At 40.1% G+C, this 15428-nt stretch overlaps 1 protein-coding gene across 1 annotated transcript in view; it reads left to right on the top strand.

Annotated features, from left to right (window-relative positions):
- Positions 1-15428, top strand: part of arhgef10lb (Rho guanine nucleotide exchange factor (GEF) 10-like b) — a 39642-nt gene continuing 24214 nt past the window's right edge. The window contains exons 1-10 of the mRNA XM_086278369.1: positions 1-416; positions 1166-1279; positions 1509-1617; positions 3094-3197; positions 5283-5360; positions 5729-5908; positions 7494-7610; positions 12008-12100; positions 13901-14071; positions 14791-14936. Of these exons, the coding sequence (XP_086134495.1) occupies positions 1521-1617; positions 3094-3197; positions 5283-5360; positions 5729-5908; positions 7494-7610; positions 12008-12100; positions 13901-14071; positions 14791-14936 (986 nt within the window). The 5' untranslated portion in view covers positions 1-416; positions 1166-1279; positions 1509-1520. The remainder of the gene's footprint in view (positions 417-1165; positions 1280-1508; positions 1618-3093; positions 3198-5282; positions 5361-5728; positions 5909-7493; positions 7611-12007; positions 12101-13900; positions 14072-14790; positions 14937-15428) is intronic.

The raw sequence follows: 15428 nt of genomic DNA, 5'->3' as shown, positions 1-15428 counted from the left end.
TCATTATAGGCAGATTCAACCTTTGTGGAAAAAGTCCAGCAGTGTCAGGATTAGCTTTAAACGATTCATAGTTTTTCAGCCCAAAAATCACTTTGCTAAGGAATAACTACATCTGTTTTAAACTTCTGTGTGAATCAACCCGAGAATGATGAAAAGAGGAAGTGATTTATTTCTGGCAGTCCCTCACCATGTCAGCACTTCTGTCTTCTGCTTTTGTCACCATGTGCTGTAACTTGCTGTTGGACTTTCGCCGCTCAGTGTTTTGAAAAGGGTAAAATGTAACTTGAGTAATTTGACTTGGTTAGTGGGGAGAATTTGTAAAGTTCGGAATATTGAATAAGGAGTTCATCAGCTGGGTCAACACAACACGGAATCTCTTTACTTTGGATAAATAAAGTGGTTTGTGTGAACAGAAGGTAGGTGTCTTAAAACTATATACAAAGGAAATATGAACAATTGCTAGAGACAGATATTATGATTAACTTTGTCTTAGAGAATATATGCAACAATAAATCTTAATGTTATGCTTTTTTATTAGATTTGTCAGTCCATGTTTTAAGATGTTAAAGTTCATGTGTGTCTGTAGTTTCTTGCCAAGCCAAGTTTAGATCTCAGTTTCACATACATTTCCTTCATTGTAAATGTGTTTCTTTAGAGTGATGGCCCTCTACCCTCACATTAAAGTCACTTTCATATAGTTAGATATAACAGTTTCCCACATGAACCACAGTCATTTATCTGCCAAATGGAAGGTTTGTGATTTGATCCCTAAAACAAAGTGTTGAAAACATACAAAATAATGCATCATCACTGTGTGTGTGATCCATCGACTGTCTGAATGTGGCTTCTAATATTAAAGAAAATCCCAAATAAATTCAAACTTGTACATTCGCTCAGGATGAATGTATGTAAACTTCTGACAACTACTGTATGTGCAGAAGTATTGATCAGATGTGTATAAAACTTTGCAAAAACATCAATATTGTTAAGTTTATTTAACAAAGACCTAGGCAGCGGTTCATTTTCTGGGTATGTGGGAAACCTACTAACATGTGTCTTTAACTGAACTTCTTGTCGTATTGTGTTGTGTTTATTGATATGAGTTGTCAGGCGTGTCAAAGTTAAACTAATGCTGTGTCTCTGCCTCCTGATGTTCAACTGTCAGCTGCCTGCAGATGTGCCGGGGCTCAAAGACCTTTGTGCTGTCACCAGGAGAGAGCTGGCTTTGTGTATCAGTATGCCTCTTTTTGCCCACATCAGACAGACCTGTGACACTAAGGTAGTGCTAGTCACTTCAGCTGTTTGTCTCTTCCATCTTTGAACAAACTACTTTTTACTCTGACTGTTAATCAGATAATCTTAAATGACTTCAGATAGATATGGTTTTATTTTGCTTTTGCCAGAAATGAAATAAACCCCAATAGTATTTTGATACAATACAAGTGGTTTAATTTTTTCAGATTTGAATTTGAAGTAACCATGGTTACACATCTGTTCTTGTATTCCAGGTTCAGTAATTGATGAAAGCAGCAAGAAACGGTACCAAGGAGGGTTTAGGAAGGAGAAAGTTAGCAATGATTCGCAAAGTGTCATTCCTACAGAGAAAAGACTCTACAGGTATAGAATTGGAGCTGGGATTAATCCTTAAATAATTCATTAATAATTAAAAATGAAAATTATAACGTTCTTTAAAAAGTTTTTGGCCTGAGTTGCAAGTTTTCCAAGATTCAAGTCTATGATGTTCATTTTGTAAATAATGGGCCTATTTGAGTCATGATTTAGAGTGTTGCTACCTTGTAACTGATAACTTGCTACCTTATGTACAAACGTCCTCTGTCACAGCCAGCCCATTACCAGTCACTTTTGGATCCAACACCAAGGGTGCCAAACCGAGGGTGCAAACAATAGTTAAAAAAACAGCTGATGTCACCATTACTATTTTTACTTTTGTACAGGGTACGGCAGAAACCTGTCAACATTCTTTTTAACATTTAGCATATAAAATAATAAAAATTATAATTACATGCCTTTGGAAATTCATGTCCGGGGTTCAATTCCCAACCAGGGCTTCTGCATCCGGTAAGGATTCCTAGGCTAGACCCCTCATGCTAATGTACCCTATCTCAGATATGAGTGGGAAAGAGATAGCTGAAGCCAGACAAGAAGCTGACTGCACTCCATGAGCCTCTGACAGCACCAACGAACCAGGTGCTGAAAGGTGAGAGACACCCGGATTGGCTTACTGAAGGTTGGACAGTTCTGATCCCCAGAAGGAACAGCTCCCATCAAATTACCGGCAGAAAACCTGCCTCAATACCACATGGAACCATTGTGGAAGAACAGGCCACTGCACGGTATGTACCCGTGGCAGGAGGTGGCTGACATCCAGAAATCCTACCAGTGGCTGAACAAAGCTGGACTGAAAGACAGCACAGAGGCACTAATCATGGCAGCGCAGGAACAAGCTCTGAGCACAAGATCCATAGAGGTTGGGGTCTATCACACCAGGCAAGACCCCAGGTGCAGGCTGTGTAAAGATGCGCCTGACACAATCCAGCACATAACAGCAGGGTGCAAGATACAAGCAGGCAGGGCTAGTGGCTGGCATACCAAGTGCTAGCAACATCAGAACGGAGGAACATGAAAAGCTGGGGAAGTACCAAGGACTCAGAGAAGAACTTAAGATTTGAAGGATGAAGGCAACAGTGATCCCAGTGGTAATTGGAGCACTTTGTGCAGTGACCAAGTGCAAGTGGCTCCAGCAGATCCCAGGAACAGCATCTGAGATCTCTGTCCAGAGCGCAGTCCTAGGAACAGCTAAGATACTGAGCAGGACCCTCCAGCTTCCAGGCCTCTCGTTAAAGATCCGAGTTTGAAGGATAAAGACCGCCTGCAGGGGCGAGGGGGGAATTTAGAAAAGTGACTACACATGTGTGTATGTAAGTGTGTGAGATTTATAATAATAAAATGCTCTTTATATGAATAACATATTCAGTTACAGTGATGGAAAAGAAGACAGTAGTTAATAAATGAGCCAGGAAAGGCAGTAAATGACTTGTGATGCAAACACTCTCTGGTTGTTTGATTTTGCAGGTGATGGAAAAGATGATGCCGGTTACATAGATGTGTTTTTGTGTGAGGTAAAACACCCTCCACCACAACTCTGCCCCATGCCAGAGGGACTCAGCAGTCAGCAGGTGTGCATGTCAGCATATGTTCACTAATCTGTATTTCTGCTGACTTATTAAAGGCTGCACTGATGAAATTGGATTTTCCTGTGATGCTCTGATGTCAGTTCTCCATATATTGATCACTTTATTAGTTGAATGAACACAACCTAAAATCACCCACATAGGAACATTGTTACTGTTTTCTGTCTTTCACATGAAGTCTGTATTTGATCTTATGGTGGCTGACTATTGTCTACAGCTGAGGACAGAATTAAAACACAACAAGGATTTTTTGGGGAAAATTCCTATGTATTGTGTAGGGGCATTTCTTCACCAGGAGTGATGTATGTTTTAGGCTGCTGTCCATGACACCAACCTAAAACAACTTGGAAGACAAAGCGATGAAACAGTTTTGCTGCTGACTGGTTGATGTTTTCTCTCAAAATCTTCACGTACCCTTCTTTCTTCACGATTCCTTTCACCTTGATGAGATTCATGTCCAGATGCACCAAAACATCTCCACAAATACCCATCACTGTGCTTCATCTTTCCCCAAACATAAGCAGCATCTTTGTGGCCAAAGAGCTCTAGTTCTGTCTTATCTGACTAAAGGATGCACTTCCAGTATGCATAATCTTTCTCCAGGTTGTCCTTGGCATACTTGAGTCTGGCTTGACAGTGTCTCTTCTGCAGAAGTAGAGTTTTTCTTGGCCTGAAATCATGCAGCCCATGTTTATGCAGAATTTAGTGTTTACCTTCTTTTCTTCTGTAAGAATACGCCTCACGTTCAGGGGTCTTTGGACACATCTCTCACTAGTTTTCTTCCCAGAGTCTTTCAAGTCTTTCGCTTCCTACCTCTACCAGGCTGGTTCTGTACTGTAGGGCTATCTTTGACATTTTTGATACTTCACACTTGGAGACGCTGAGATGATTTTGCATATCCATCTCCTGCTTTGTGAGCATCAACAATTGTTTTTCTCAAGTCTAAGCAGAGTTCTTTTGTTTTTGCCATGAGGCTTTCTCAGGTGACAGCTCAAACCCTGCTGATTTTTTTTTCTAAAATAATTGTTATTGAGTGCAAAAAAACATTTTTTGCTTTAAAAAAAACCTAGTAGATTTAGAAATGCTATGTTGAAAATCCCTTGCTCTCTTTAAACACATAGGGGTCTAGTAATTTAGTCCTCATCCTTTAGTCGTCACCCTGCCAGGTGGGATCAAGACGACGTAGGAGCTCCAAATTAATACCATAGGTGTATCTATTAAAAATCTCAGGCGAGTTTGAATGTCAATGACCTCGATCTTAAGGTCACAATAAGTTTTCTGCTAATCGTATGAATGAAATAATAAGGCATGGTAGATATCATAGATGTGTCATACATGTGTTTAGTTGGAGGCTGAGTTTCAGTGCCAGGTGCTTCTGTGTTATTCCATGACATATTCAACACATAAAAGGAATTCATGCCAAGTAGTGAACTTGTGGTAGCTACTTACAGTAAAACGTTATTATTCTATCAACAACAGATGATTATCCTCAAAAAGACTTTGAAAAAGACCTGATTTCACAACTGTGACCCTAACCTAATGGAGATTTGTGTATGGACTGGTAAATGTATGGCACTTTTCTGCTCTAACTGAGCACTTAAAGTGTTTTTTTTTACTACAGGTCACATTCATAGTTTTCTAGTTTTCACACACACACACACACAGTTGCACAGTTACTGATTGATGCATCAGTAACTGTCACTTGCCCAAGGACATTGCAATAGTGTATTGAGGCAGCTTGGCATATAGTTACCAACTACTCTATGCTACTGAGCCACAGCCACCTACACTTACTGCAAGGTCAAAGTTATTTAAGCATTCTTAACATGATCATGTTTTCTAGGATGTTTAAAACAAATAATTTAACATGAACTACTTCAAATAAATATCAAACAACTGTGGCTGAAGTTTAAGAAATTTTGTCCTCCCTGTTGTTCCATATTTCTGCATTCGTCTTGACTCATCATCTACAACTTTTCTAAAACTGAAACTGTTTGCGCATGTTTTTATTGTTAATATTTACGGTCATTGGTTTGCTGGATCCATTTCACTTATTGGTGCTTCGTTCAGGTTGTCAGACGTCTCATCCTCAGATCCATTGTGCAAAGTGAGAGCAGCTACTTGGACTCTCTCAAACGAATCCTTCAGGTGAGACACGTTTCTCTTCAGGTGTTGTCAGTGTGGAACTCAGTCACGAATTTTATATTTTTTATATTATATCCAAATTTTGCATTTTAATATAAAGGTTAATTATAAATGTTCAGTGTTCATCTGAGCACTTTGGGGAACTCACTCTAAAACTTTAATTACTTTATACTTAAGCAGAAAAAACTTCAGCCATCAGAAATATGACATCCCAATTTCTAATATTTAACATTGTGGGTCATTATTTAGCAGATGAATTCATCATGGATATCAAAATGCAAAGTATACAGTTTAAGCACTGTTTGGGTAACCTAACAGAACCATAACCACAGATATGCAGTATACCAGACTGGTCTGTCTTTGTCCTTCAGGAGTACCAGAAGCCTTTGCTGGAGACACAGTCTGTGATTTTAAACCCAAAGAAGGTGCGTCAGATCTTTCACCGCCTGCACGAGATCTATCAGTGTCACTGCATGTTCCAGATTGCCCTTGCATCCCGCGTGGCCGAGTGGGATCAAAGTGAAAAGATAGGAGACTTGTTTGTGGCTTCGGTCAGTTGACATTTTCTTCCTAATTTCTCTTTTTAATTTCTGTCATCCTTCACCTTTAAGTGAAGTGTCCATCATCACACTACTAAAGTCTCTTTCAAGTCATTTAAACTCCACACAACCTGCTCATAACATCGTTTTTGTAAAGCTGAAGTCTCTGATTCTAAGCCGAGGTAATCTCAGTGATGTATTAGGCATAGGGGTTGTCAGACCATCATGGCTGTGCTATTTCCTGATTTTAGTGACATAATATTATTATCTGATAGATGCCTCTCTGCCTGACAGGCATACTGAAATATAGAAGGTGAAAGCATTTATGGAGCAAGATTGTGGTCAAAAGTTTAATTAATTTGAAAAAGTTATTTGAAAGTGAAATTCTACGTTTTCATGTTTTAAAAGAAAGTGAAAAAAACATAAACTGTTTTATTTTAAATAAACTATTCGTTTTAATGCAAGTATTTTTTTCCAATTTATTTTTAGCTTTAAATTCACTTTTCTTTGTTTCAAATCTCATTTGATCTCATCCAGTTTCAGACCCTTTTTTCAGTTTCCCTAATTTTGTGCTGTGAGCGTGTATCAAAAGGGAGAAGCAGAATGTAGACTAATGACTGACATCTCCTGTTGTCATGGTTAGCACTGTGTGACAGGCAGAGGTCGGACCCAAATGCAGGACGTGTAACACAAAGTGATGAATGAAAGGAGGCAGCTTTACTGCTGTAAAGTTAGAAAAATTGAACATAATGAACACAAGATGATAGACTGTCAAAATAAAACAGGAAACACTCTGAGACACAGACTAAGACACACAGGCTTGACACTGGCGACCAGGGGAGAAACAGACATGAGAAAATAGTCGACTAGGGAGACAGAAAAGGAAGACCTAACACGGACATAGCAGATAAACGAACATGAAGACAAGGGTGACTAAATGAGAAACATGGAACACAGGGGAAGCACAGTAACATACAACTACACACAAAAAAATAAATATAACACAAGGCGAAAACTAAGAGAACCAGAAATACCAGTGATTAAACTAGTAACCTAAACAATGCCAGATAAAGCCTAAGGAACATAGAAACACTGGGTCACAGACCAGGACCATGACAGCTGTGACACTAAAACTAAAAGTCAGTTTAAGGGGATCACTTTTATGCTGTCCCTGGATGCAGCAGTGAGTTTTATGTTAAGAAACTGAGGCTATGCTGTCCACTTTTACTGTCTGACTCTTTAGCAGTAAGTGGCTGTTTGCCTAACTGCACTCAAATGGGGAAAATCCACCCGTTAGCCGTAATGTTCTGTTTTGTAAAGCACTTTATAAATAAGAACAGTCATTTTCAAATAACTTTTTCAAATGAATAAAACTTTTGACCCTGACTTAGCTCCATAGTGAGTCAGTCTGTTAGAGTGGGAGCTCCGTGTTTCAGAGGGCAGTCAGAATAACCTATGATGGCTAATGGTTTGACAAAAATATTGACTCGTCAACCATTTATTTACTTTGTAGTTCCACATGTTGAATTACTGTGAATCTTATCATACAAATATTGTGGCGAAGCAGAGTCCTTATGTCACAATGTTTCCTTCACAGTTTTCAAAGTCCATGGTTCTGAACGTGTATAGTGACTACATCAATAACTTCACCAGCGCCATGGCTCTTATCAAGAAGGCCTGCTTGTCAAAACCTGCTTTCTTGGACTTTCTTAAGGTGCTCACACTGCACATTTACACCACATTGTCAAATGTGACAAATGACAAACGGAACCGATTACATGTTCCCTCCCTTCAGGGGAGAACTAAGAAGAGTAGGATTGTTAACTGGATTTAAAATCAAATTATACCAAATGATAAACAAGTGTGACCTTTTTAAAAGTGCAGTTTAAATGAAAATAATGTGAAAAGCTGTAAAGTGAAAAGGGTGGCATGGTGGTGGATGGTTGGTGCATTTGTCACCTTGCAGCTAAATGTTTCCTGGTTTGAATTCGAGATGAGGCCTTTCTGTGAGGAGTTTGAAGGTTATCCATGTGCTTGTGTGGGTTTTTGCCAGGTATTCCCATTTCCTTCCGCAGTGCAAAGACATAGACTTAAGGTTAACTGGTGATCATGAATTGGCCATGAGAGTGAGACAGATGAATAAAGTCTTACAGGAATAGCTAAAATGTGACTTGGAGTGGAATCAGCTATGAGTGAGTATAATATCAGAACAGGCTGTGCTGATATGAGGAATTATGGAAATTCTAATGTTTTGTTAAGTTCCCATATCCTGAGAATACATGGTTTATAAGGTTATGAGATTTTTTATGAACTTAGAAGTGTAAAGTTTGAGCTGTGAGCACCTGAAGCCTCTTACTCTCAGCACTGTTCCAGCCTTTTGGCAAGAAGATGGGCTCCCTTACAAGCCAGCAGCAATTTCCCCTTCTTTCTATGTTGAAAGCAAGTAGCTGAAGACCATGACCGCCCACATCCAGAAGTGTAACCCAATATTCATTTTATCCATTGACATTTTAAAAAGTACTTGCATAGTTTTAATATTTGAACCGTCGCCGGGGCTCCAGCACCCTGCCACGGTCCTGGAGGAACATACCACATTCTGGTAAGGTGTCATGCAGACCCTGGTTCTCCCCGTGGCATTGTTGGAGGCAGAGTGGGTGGAGGTTAGATGTGTTCATGGGGATATTCACAATTACCCCACTTGTGCTGCTGCTATTGGAATACAAGGGCAACATGCATAGAGTAAAGGCAGCAGTTTGCTCGCACCTGTCGCATCCCCTAATTCTGGGAACCGATTGGCTGCGATTCACCCCACGGAAGATTTTCCACTGGACTAATCTTGTGATGACACCCTACACTCAACCTTTGACCAAGTGATAGAAATTGATGGTCACTCGGCGCGCCCTGATGATGCGCGGACCGCACTTTGTATTGTTAAATGATAGGCTTTATCGAGTGAGTCGTGACACTTGTACAGAGGAGGAACACACCTAGTTGTTAGTGACTAAGAGCCACCGGGAAATGATTTTCAAGACAGCTCATTATAACCCCATGGCAGGGCATATGAGATATGACAAAACTCTGGAAAGAAGAATGGCCAAATGGCAAAAATAATAAAGGAAGTGAAAAAAGGAAAATGTGCAGATAAATAATAAATGGGAAAGGAACTACTCATTCCAAGATGGCTGCGCACACGGACATGAAAAACATGAAAAACAAACTGGACCAGAAGCTGCAGCTTACCTTTGACTGCTCCTGAGTGGGGAGCATGCTCCCTTACTGCTTGGGTGTTTGATATGCAAAGGCCACTACTGAGAACAGGAGGGGTAACAAAAGAATCAGTGGCTGCCCTCTGCCGAGGCCATCACCAGCTCCTTCTGTCTCAGGAAATCTAGGGCACTCACAGGTGACCCCAATCCAGGGCACTCACAGGTGACCCCAATCCTGCCCACTGACCCACCAATCTGAGCCATGGTTGGAGTAACCCTCATCACTCAGGCCACACTCACACACAGACTTTACTCAGACCAAGTCCTCTTGCACTACTTCCAAACACTTTGGAACCTGTCCTCTAATGTTTGCCTTTTCTATTGAATGCCTTTCTCTTGTTTTGCATATATTTGCATATGGAGCTTGCAAAGAAAAGCGTCTGGACTTCTTTAAGTTGCTTGAAGACGTTTCACCTCTCATCCGAGAAGCTTCTTCAGTTCTAAGGTCAAATGGTGGAGAGTCCCAGATTTAAACCTAGTGGGAGTATCCCCCCACAGAGGGACAAAAGGACCCCCTGATGATCCTCTAATCGCCTGAGCCAAGGTGTGAAACTGGGTGTGGGTCCCAATCAGCCAGGGTTTCGGGTGAGCTCATTGTGAAACCTGGCCCCACCTTATCATGCGAGGTCAGATGGCCCAGGATGTGAGTGGGCATTAAGGCATCTGGGGAGGGAACTCAAAACTGGATTATAGATGGCAGAGAGTTGGTGTCGTAAACCACCGCCTCTGTTCAAAGATGGTCGCTCACAGTGGACATAGATGGCTTCTTTCACTCCTCTTTCAAACCATCTGTCCTCTCTGTCCAAAATGTGAACATTGGCATCCTCAAAAGAGTGTCCTTTATCCTTAAGATGCAGATGGACAGCTGAGTCTTGTCCTGTGGAAGTGGCTCTTCTGTGTTGTGCCATGCGCTTGTGAAGTGGCTGTTTGGTCTCTCCAATGTAGAGGTCTGGGCATTCCTCGCTGCACTGCACAGCATACCCCACATTGTTAAGTCTGTGTTTTGGAGTTTTGTCTTTCGGGTGAACCAGTCTTTGTCTGAGCATGTTGCTGGGTCTGAAATGCACCGGGATGTCATGCTTGGAGAAAACTCTCCTGAGTTTTTCTGATACACCGGCTGGGCCATCTGACCTCAGGAATTCGCATGATAAGGTGGGGCCAGGTTTCACAATGAGCTCACCCGAAACCCTGGCTGATTGGGACCCACACCCAGTTTCACACCTTGGCTCAGGCGATTAGAGGATCATCAGGGGGTCCTTTTGTCCCTCTGTGGGGGGATACTCCCACTAGGTTTATATCTGGGACTCCTGACCATTTGAGAGGTGAAACGTCTTCAAGCAACTTAAAGAAGTCCAGACGGTTTTCTTTGCAAGCTCCTTTGACTACAATGACCTGGATGACTGAGAACCTTCACAGATATATTTGCATATATATACCTGTGTGTGTATAATATATATACTCAGGACTAGGGATGGGTATCGTTTAGGTTTTATCCGATACCAGTACCAAACTGGTACTTTTGAAACGGTGCCGGTGCTTAAACGGTGCTCAAACCGGTGCTTAAAGAATGGAGAACACAAAATTGGTCCAAAAACCTCACGTTCAGCTGTTTTTTTTGTAAAAAGATAACAATGTTAGCCTTTTCTGCAGCTATAGGGCATATATGGTATCACTCTTGGCTGGAAGCAGTGCTTAAACAATGGAAAAAACACAAACTTTGTCCAAAAACCTCTCATGTTTGACTGTTTTACACTTTTTTTTTGTCATTTAAGCCTTTTTGGCCAGGGTGAAGGGAGTATCTGCCATCAAACAAGAAGACAGCCGCATGTAACTACGACGGTGTTTGCTAGTTCACCTTACAGGCGTTAATTTAATAACGTGTTTAGCCTTATTGGGCCGGGTTTAAAAGAGAGACATCATCCACCTGTTCGCCGCTCAGAACTGGTGCCGTTTATGTCAGAACTGGTGCCGTTTATGTCAGAACCGGTGCCGTTTATGTCAGAACCGATACCGGTACCCATCCCAACTCAGGACCTTACTGCGAAGTAACAGTGCTAGACACTTCACCACTATGCCACACTGAAAGAAAGAAAAATACATAGAAGTAAAATTCCCGAACATATAATCTGTAGTTATTTAATAGTGTTGTCAGTGTTACAGACTATAGAACACTTATGAACTTCAACTGAAACATTCAACTACAGCATCTGCATGAATACCATGACATCTTTATTGAAACACATATGCACATTATTCTCCGTCTTTTCAGACAAACAATACAAACAGTATAATGTGCCACAGCCACTGTTTGGCCACCTGTGCTATTTAACTTTAATATTTAATATGAAATCATTTTAAAATGCAGCAGCACAAAATGCAGTCAATTTGAGAGAAGAGAATCCTCTATATGCCTAAGAAACAGTCTGCTTTGATGATCAACTTTTTCTGCTTTCCTGAGGAACATCATCTGTGGTTCTTTTACCCACACTTGGAAATCTCAGAATAAGGAAGGGGGAAACTGTGAATCAGCCACTGAGATCAGCAGCAGACTTTCAATATCAAGAGTTAATACATATTTGAAAATGACTCAGCTCTGTAGTGTTGTACAGCAACCGTGGAAGACGAGGAAATCCTCCCCATTCTTCCCAGCATGCTACATACAGGCATAGGGCAATATTCCATGTGGACCATAATCAAGTGGTTGTAGGATCTCTAACTGTTAGTTACAACCATTTACCTCAAGTGATCAAGTGATCTTGGAAAATACAATACTTTGTTTTGAAACATGAAGCACTTCCTATTTTAAGCTCAGTGGAAAAAAAAACTCTTTTCTTTCGACCTTTAGAGGAAGCAGGCATCAAGCCCAGACAGAATCACCCTATATGGCTTGATGGTTAAACCTATTCAGCGCTTCCCACAATTCATTCTGCTGCTACAGGTGAGTGACTGATGACACACCAGTGACTGCATCACTCTGATCCCTTGTTAGCATGTCTCAACCTCTGCACTCGTGGGTCATGACCATGGAACGCAAGCTGAAGGTTCAGGTTACAGTTATTACTTATTTATCCAAATCTTACAAGGCAAGCGAAGCAACCAGTTGATGAAATGCAGTTTAAACAGATGACTTGCATGCTAAATAGGAAATGCTGACTTTTAGAAAAGGTGTGTGGTCAAGTGTACATGTCAATTCATACTGAAACTTACCGACTCTTCTGGAATACTGTAAGGCTGAAAAAGTTACACTGAAACTTTCTGATGAAAGGAAGTGAAAGGCAGTTCTCGCCACTGTCTACTCCAGTGCACTGTGCATTCAGCAAGTAGTACTGTACCAGAAAGCTGGTTTTTCAAAACCCCATTCAAAAAAGTGAAACGAATTGCATGAATATTTAATATTACACTCAGTTAGAGTACACGTCAGTACATAGTTAATCTGCATGACATAAAAAAGTTAGCCTATTGTTTGTGAATATAAGTGACAGTAACAGCTAAATAGGTAACAATGCAACAATTGTTGTTCTAAATAGTCTCCAGCTCCCCTATAAACTGGTCGAAATCCACTATTTTACCACTCTGTATGGATGAGGAGGATGTGGCAGATCTTGTTTCGCCCCATCACCTTCAAACAGACAATATTAGATATTTAGGTATTAAAGTTTCCTCCAAGCTGACAGAATGAATGATGAATTTCACTCCCTTGTTTAAATTTATCCCAGAGGATTTAAACCCCTGGATCAACCTACCTATATCACTTAGTGGAAGGATAGCAACAGTTAAAATCTCAGTCCTTCCAAAATTCTATTATGTATTGTCAGTGATCCCTGTATCTCCTAAAACCTCCTTGTTCAAGTCTATTAAGTCATCTCTGTCAAAATTTTGTTGGAAAAATAAAACTCCCCATATCAAATTGTGCAAAAACAAAAATCTCCAGGAGGTCTAGAAGCAGCAAATATAGAATTATATTATTTAGCTAATCAGCTAAAATATCTTATTAAATGGTTTAATCCTCAATCCAAATTGTTCTGGTTACAAACTGATCGAGCATTATGCCGAGACATACTTTTATTGAATCTCCCATTCATCAGACAAACTTTTCACAGCATATCCATAGAGTCATCTCTGTCAGCCTGGTGGGAAATATTACCAACTCTACAGCCTCACCATCTCCTTACTCTCCTATTTGGAATAACCCAGATAATCAACCAAAAAAAAAAAAAAACATTAAACTTCACCTCTTCGAAAATCAGAGGAATTACACATCTTTGTCACTTTACCCAAAATAAGACTTTTATTAATTTTTACAATTTAATTCAGGTCTTTGGCAATGGCAATTCAGTTTCTTGAGTACTTTTAATTAAAATCAGGGTAACTTTAAAAAACAATGGCTTCAAGGAGGAAGTGTTACAAACCCTTGGTTCAGAGAGAGGATGAACTGAGGGGCTGCACTAAACGTGATATAAGACGAACAAAGACTATTTGTCTGTCAGTCATTCTGCTCTAGTCCAAAAATAAAATAAGGACTCAAGAGAATGGGCAGACTTTAAATGATTAAATAATATTTAATCTTTCCTTTTTTAACCCACTCACTTAAATGTAAGGTTGTATTTGGTAAAATACTATTGTCAAGTGAAAGGTTTTCTATATTTTCTGTCTTTATAATGAGTTCTCTCTATGGACTATTAAATTCTCTGTCACCATAAGACATGTTATATGAACAGTCTCTGCTGTGTTGCATCAGGACATGTTGAAGAACACTCCAAGGTCCCACAGTGACCGGCTGCCCCTGCAGCTGGCTCTGACTGAGCTTGAGACCCTGGCCGAGAAACTCAATGAGCAGAAACGTCTGGCTGATCAGGAGGCTGAGATCCAGCACTTAGCTCACAGCACTGGGGAACGCAATCTCAACAAGGTGACAACTATGCATTTATTTATGCAAACATAAGCTGTTCATGAAACTTGCGGGTAAATTTGAGATAATGGCATGACCACATATATTCAGAAGTCACCAGAAAGTCCATTCACTTTCCTTTGTCCAATCAATCTTTAAAAGCAAAGCTCCAGTTGTATGGATGCAAAGAACAAGCTTCTCTTACATTTTTGAAAATGGTGTAAGGAGATTCCACAATCTGTGGGAGAATCTCATCTGATAGACTTTATTTGCATTACCCAGCATGAATTTGCATAGATGTTTGATTTTTGAGTCCTCTTTCATTTTTCTAGCTGGACGTTGAAAGTACATGGCTGGGTGGGTTCATCCTCCAGCATGTGTTCAGCTAAATTAATTTGTATTGCTCATGGTACCTCTGGGCAGCTGACGGAAGATCACCAAAGTTCTCTATTCAAGCTGAATTTAACACTAGTCTAGTAACCAATGGGTTACCTTAATATGGGATAAAATAAATGAGAAAATTTGTTTCTCAAGGAATTTGATATCTTCAGCTAATCAGCACCATGCCAAACTGTCTGCAGATATGAAGGTGTACTTTGTCAGCTCTTAGCTTGTGACATGAATCTTACCTGGGATAAAACTACTCTGAAACTTGATTTCAGTGAAGACATTTCTTGATTTCTGTAGTTTCAAACATTATGTAAGAATACTTTGTAATCAGTGACCTGCATTGTTTTTAGCTGCTGAACTCAGAACAGAGGCAGCTGATTCATTGTGAACTTCTTACTGAGATAGTTTTTGGGGATAAAGGTCAAGTTATCAAGTCAAAGGAGCGGAAGGTCTTTCTCATCAACGACACCCTCATTTGTGCCAATGTGAACCTGAAGTAAGTACCAAACCTCTTTAATCCCAAACTTTACTCCTAGGTGTTTCTGAATATCCTGACTGGTGCGATACGTATAGTGACCAAAGTCATCTTGTGGTGATTGTTGTTGTGAATTGGCACTATATGAATAAAATAGAATTCAATTAAAATTAACTGAATGGTTGGAGTGAATTTGCAATTACCCAGCTGTTATTATTTGGGATATTATACAAGTTCGTCTCGTAGGGTTCTCAGAGCTTGAAAGCCATGTCAACTACAAATATTGGTGTTATTATTGGTTTTATCTCCCCATTATTATTATTATTATTAATATTATTATTATTATTATTAATTAATTAATTTATTATTTACCAGGGGAAACTGGACTTGTATTCTGCTTTGGCTCTGCTGCCACAGGGACAAATACTTTTTGGCCAAAGTGTATTTAAGATACTAAATATGGAATTTGCCCTGATACATCAATTGGTGTAGGACTGTGTGTGCAATAGTCCT

Source organism: Aulonocara sp. 'chitande type north' Nkhata Bay, linkage group LG20, assembly GCF_057382095.1.
Source record: "Aulonocara sp. 'chitande type north' Nkhata Bay isolate Kocher_YH1m ecotype deep benthic linkage group LG20, A_spYH_male_GT1.1, whole genome shotgun sequence".
NCBI classification, from domain to species: Eukaryota; Metazoa; Chordata; class Actinopteri; order Cichliformes; family Cichlidae; genus Aulonocara; species Aulonocara sp. 'chitande type north' Nkhata Bay.
This window is presented reverse-complemented; position numbering and strand designations above follow the sequence as displayed.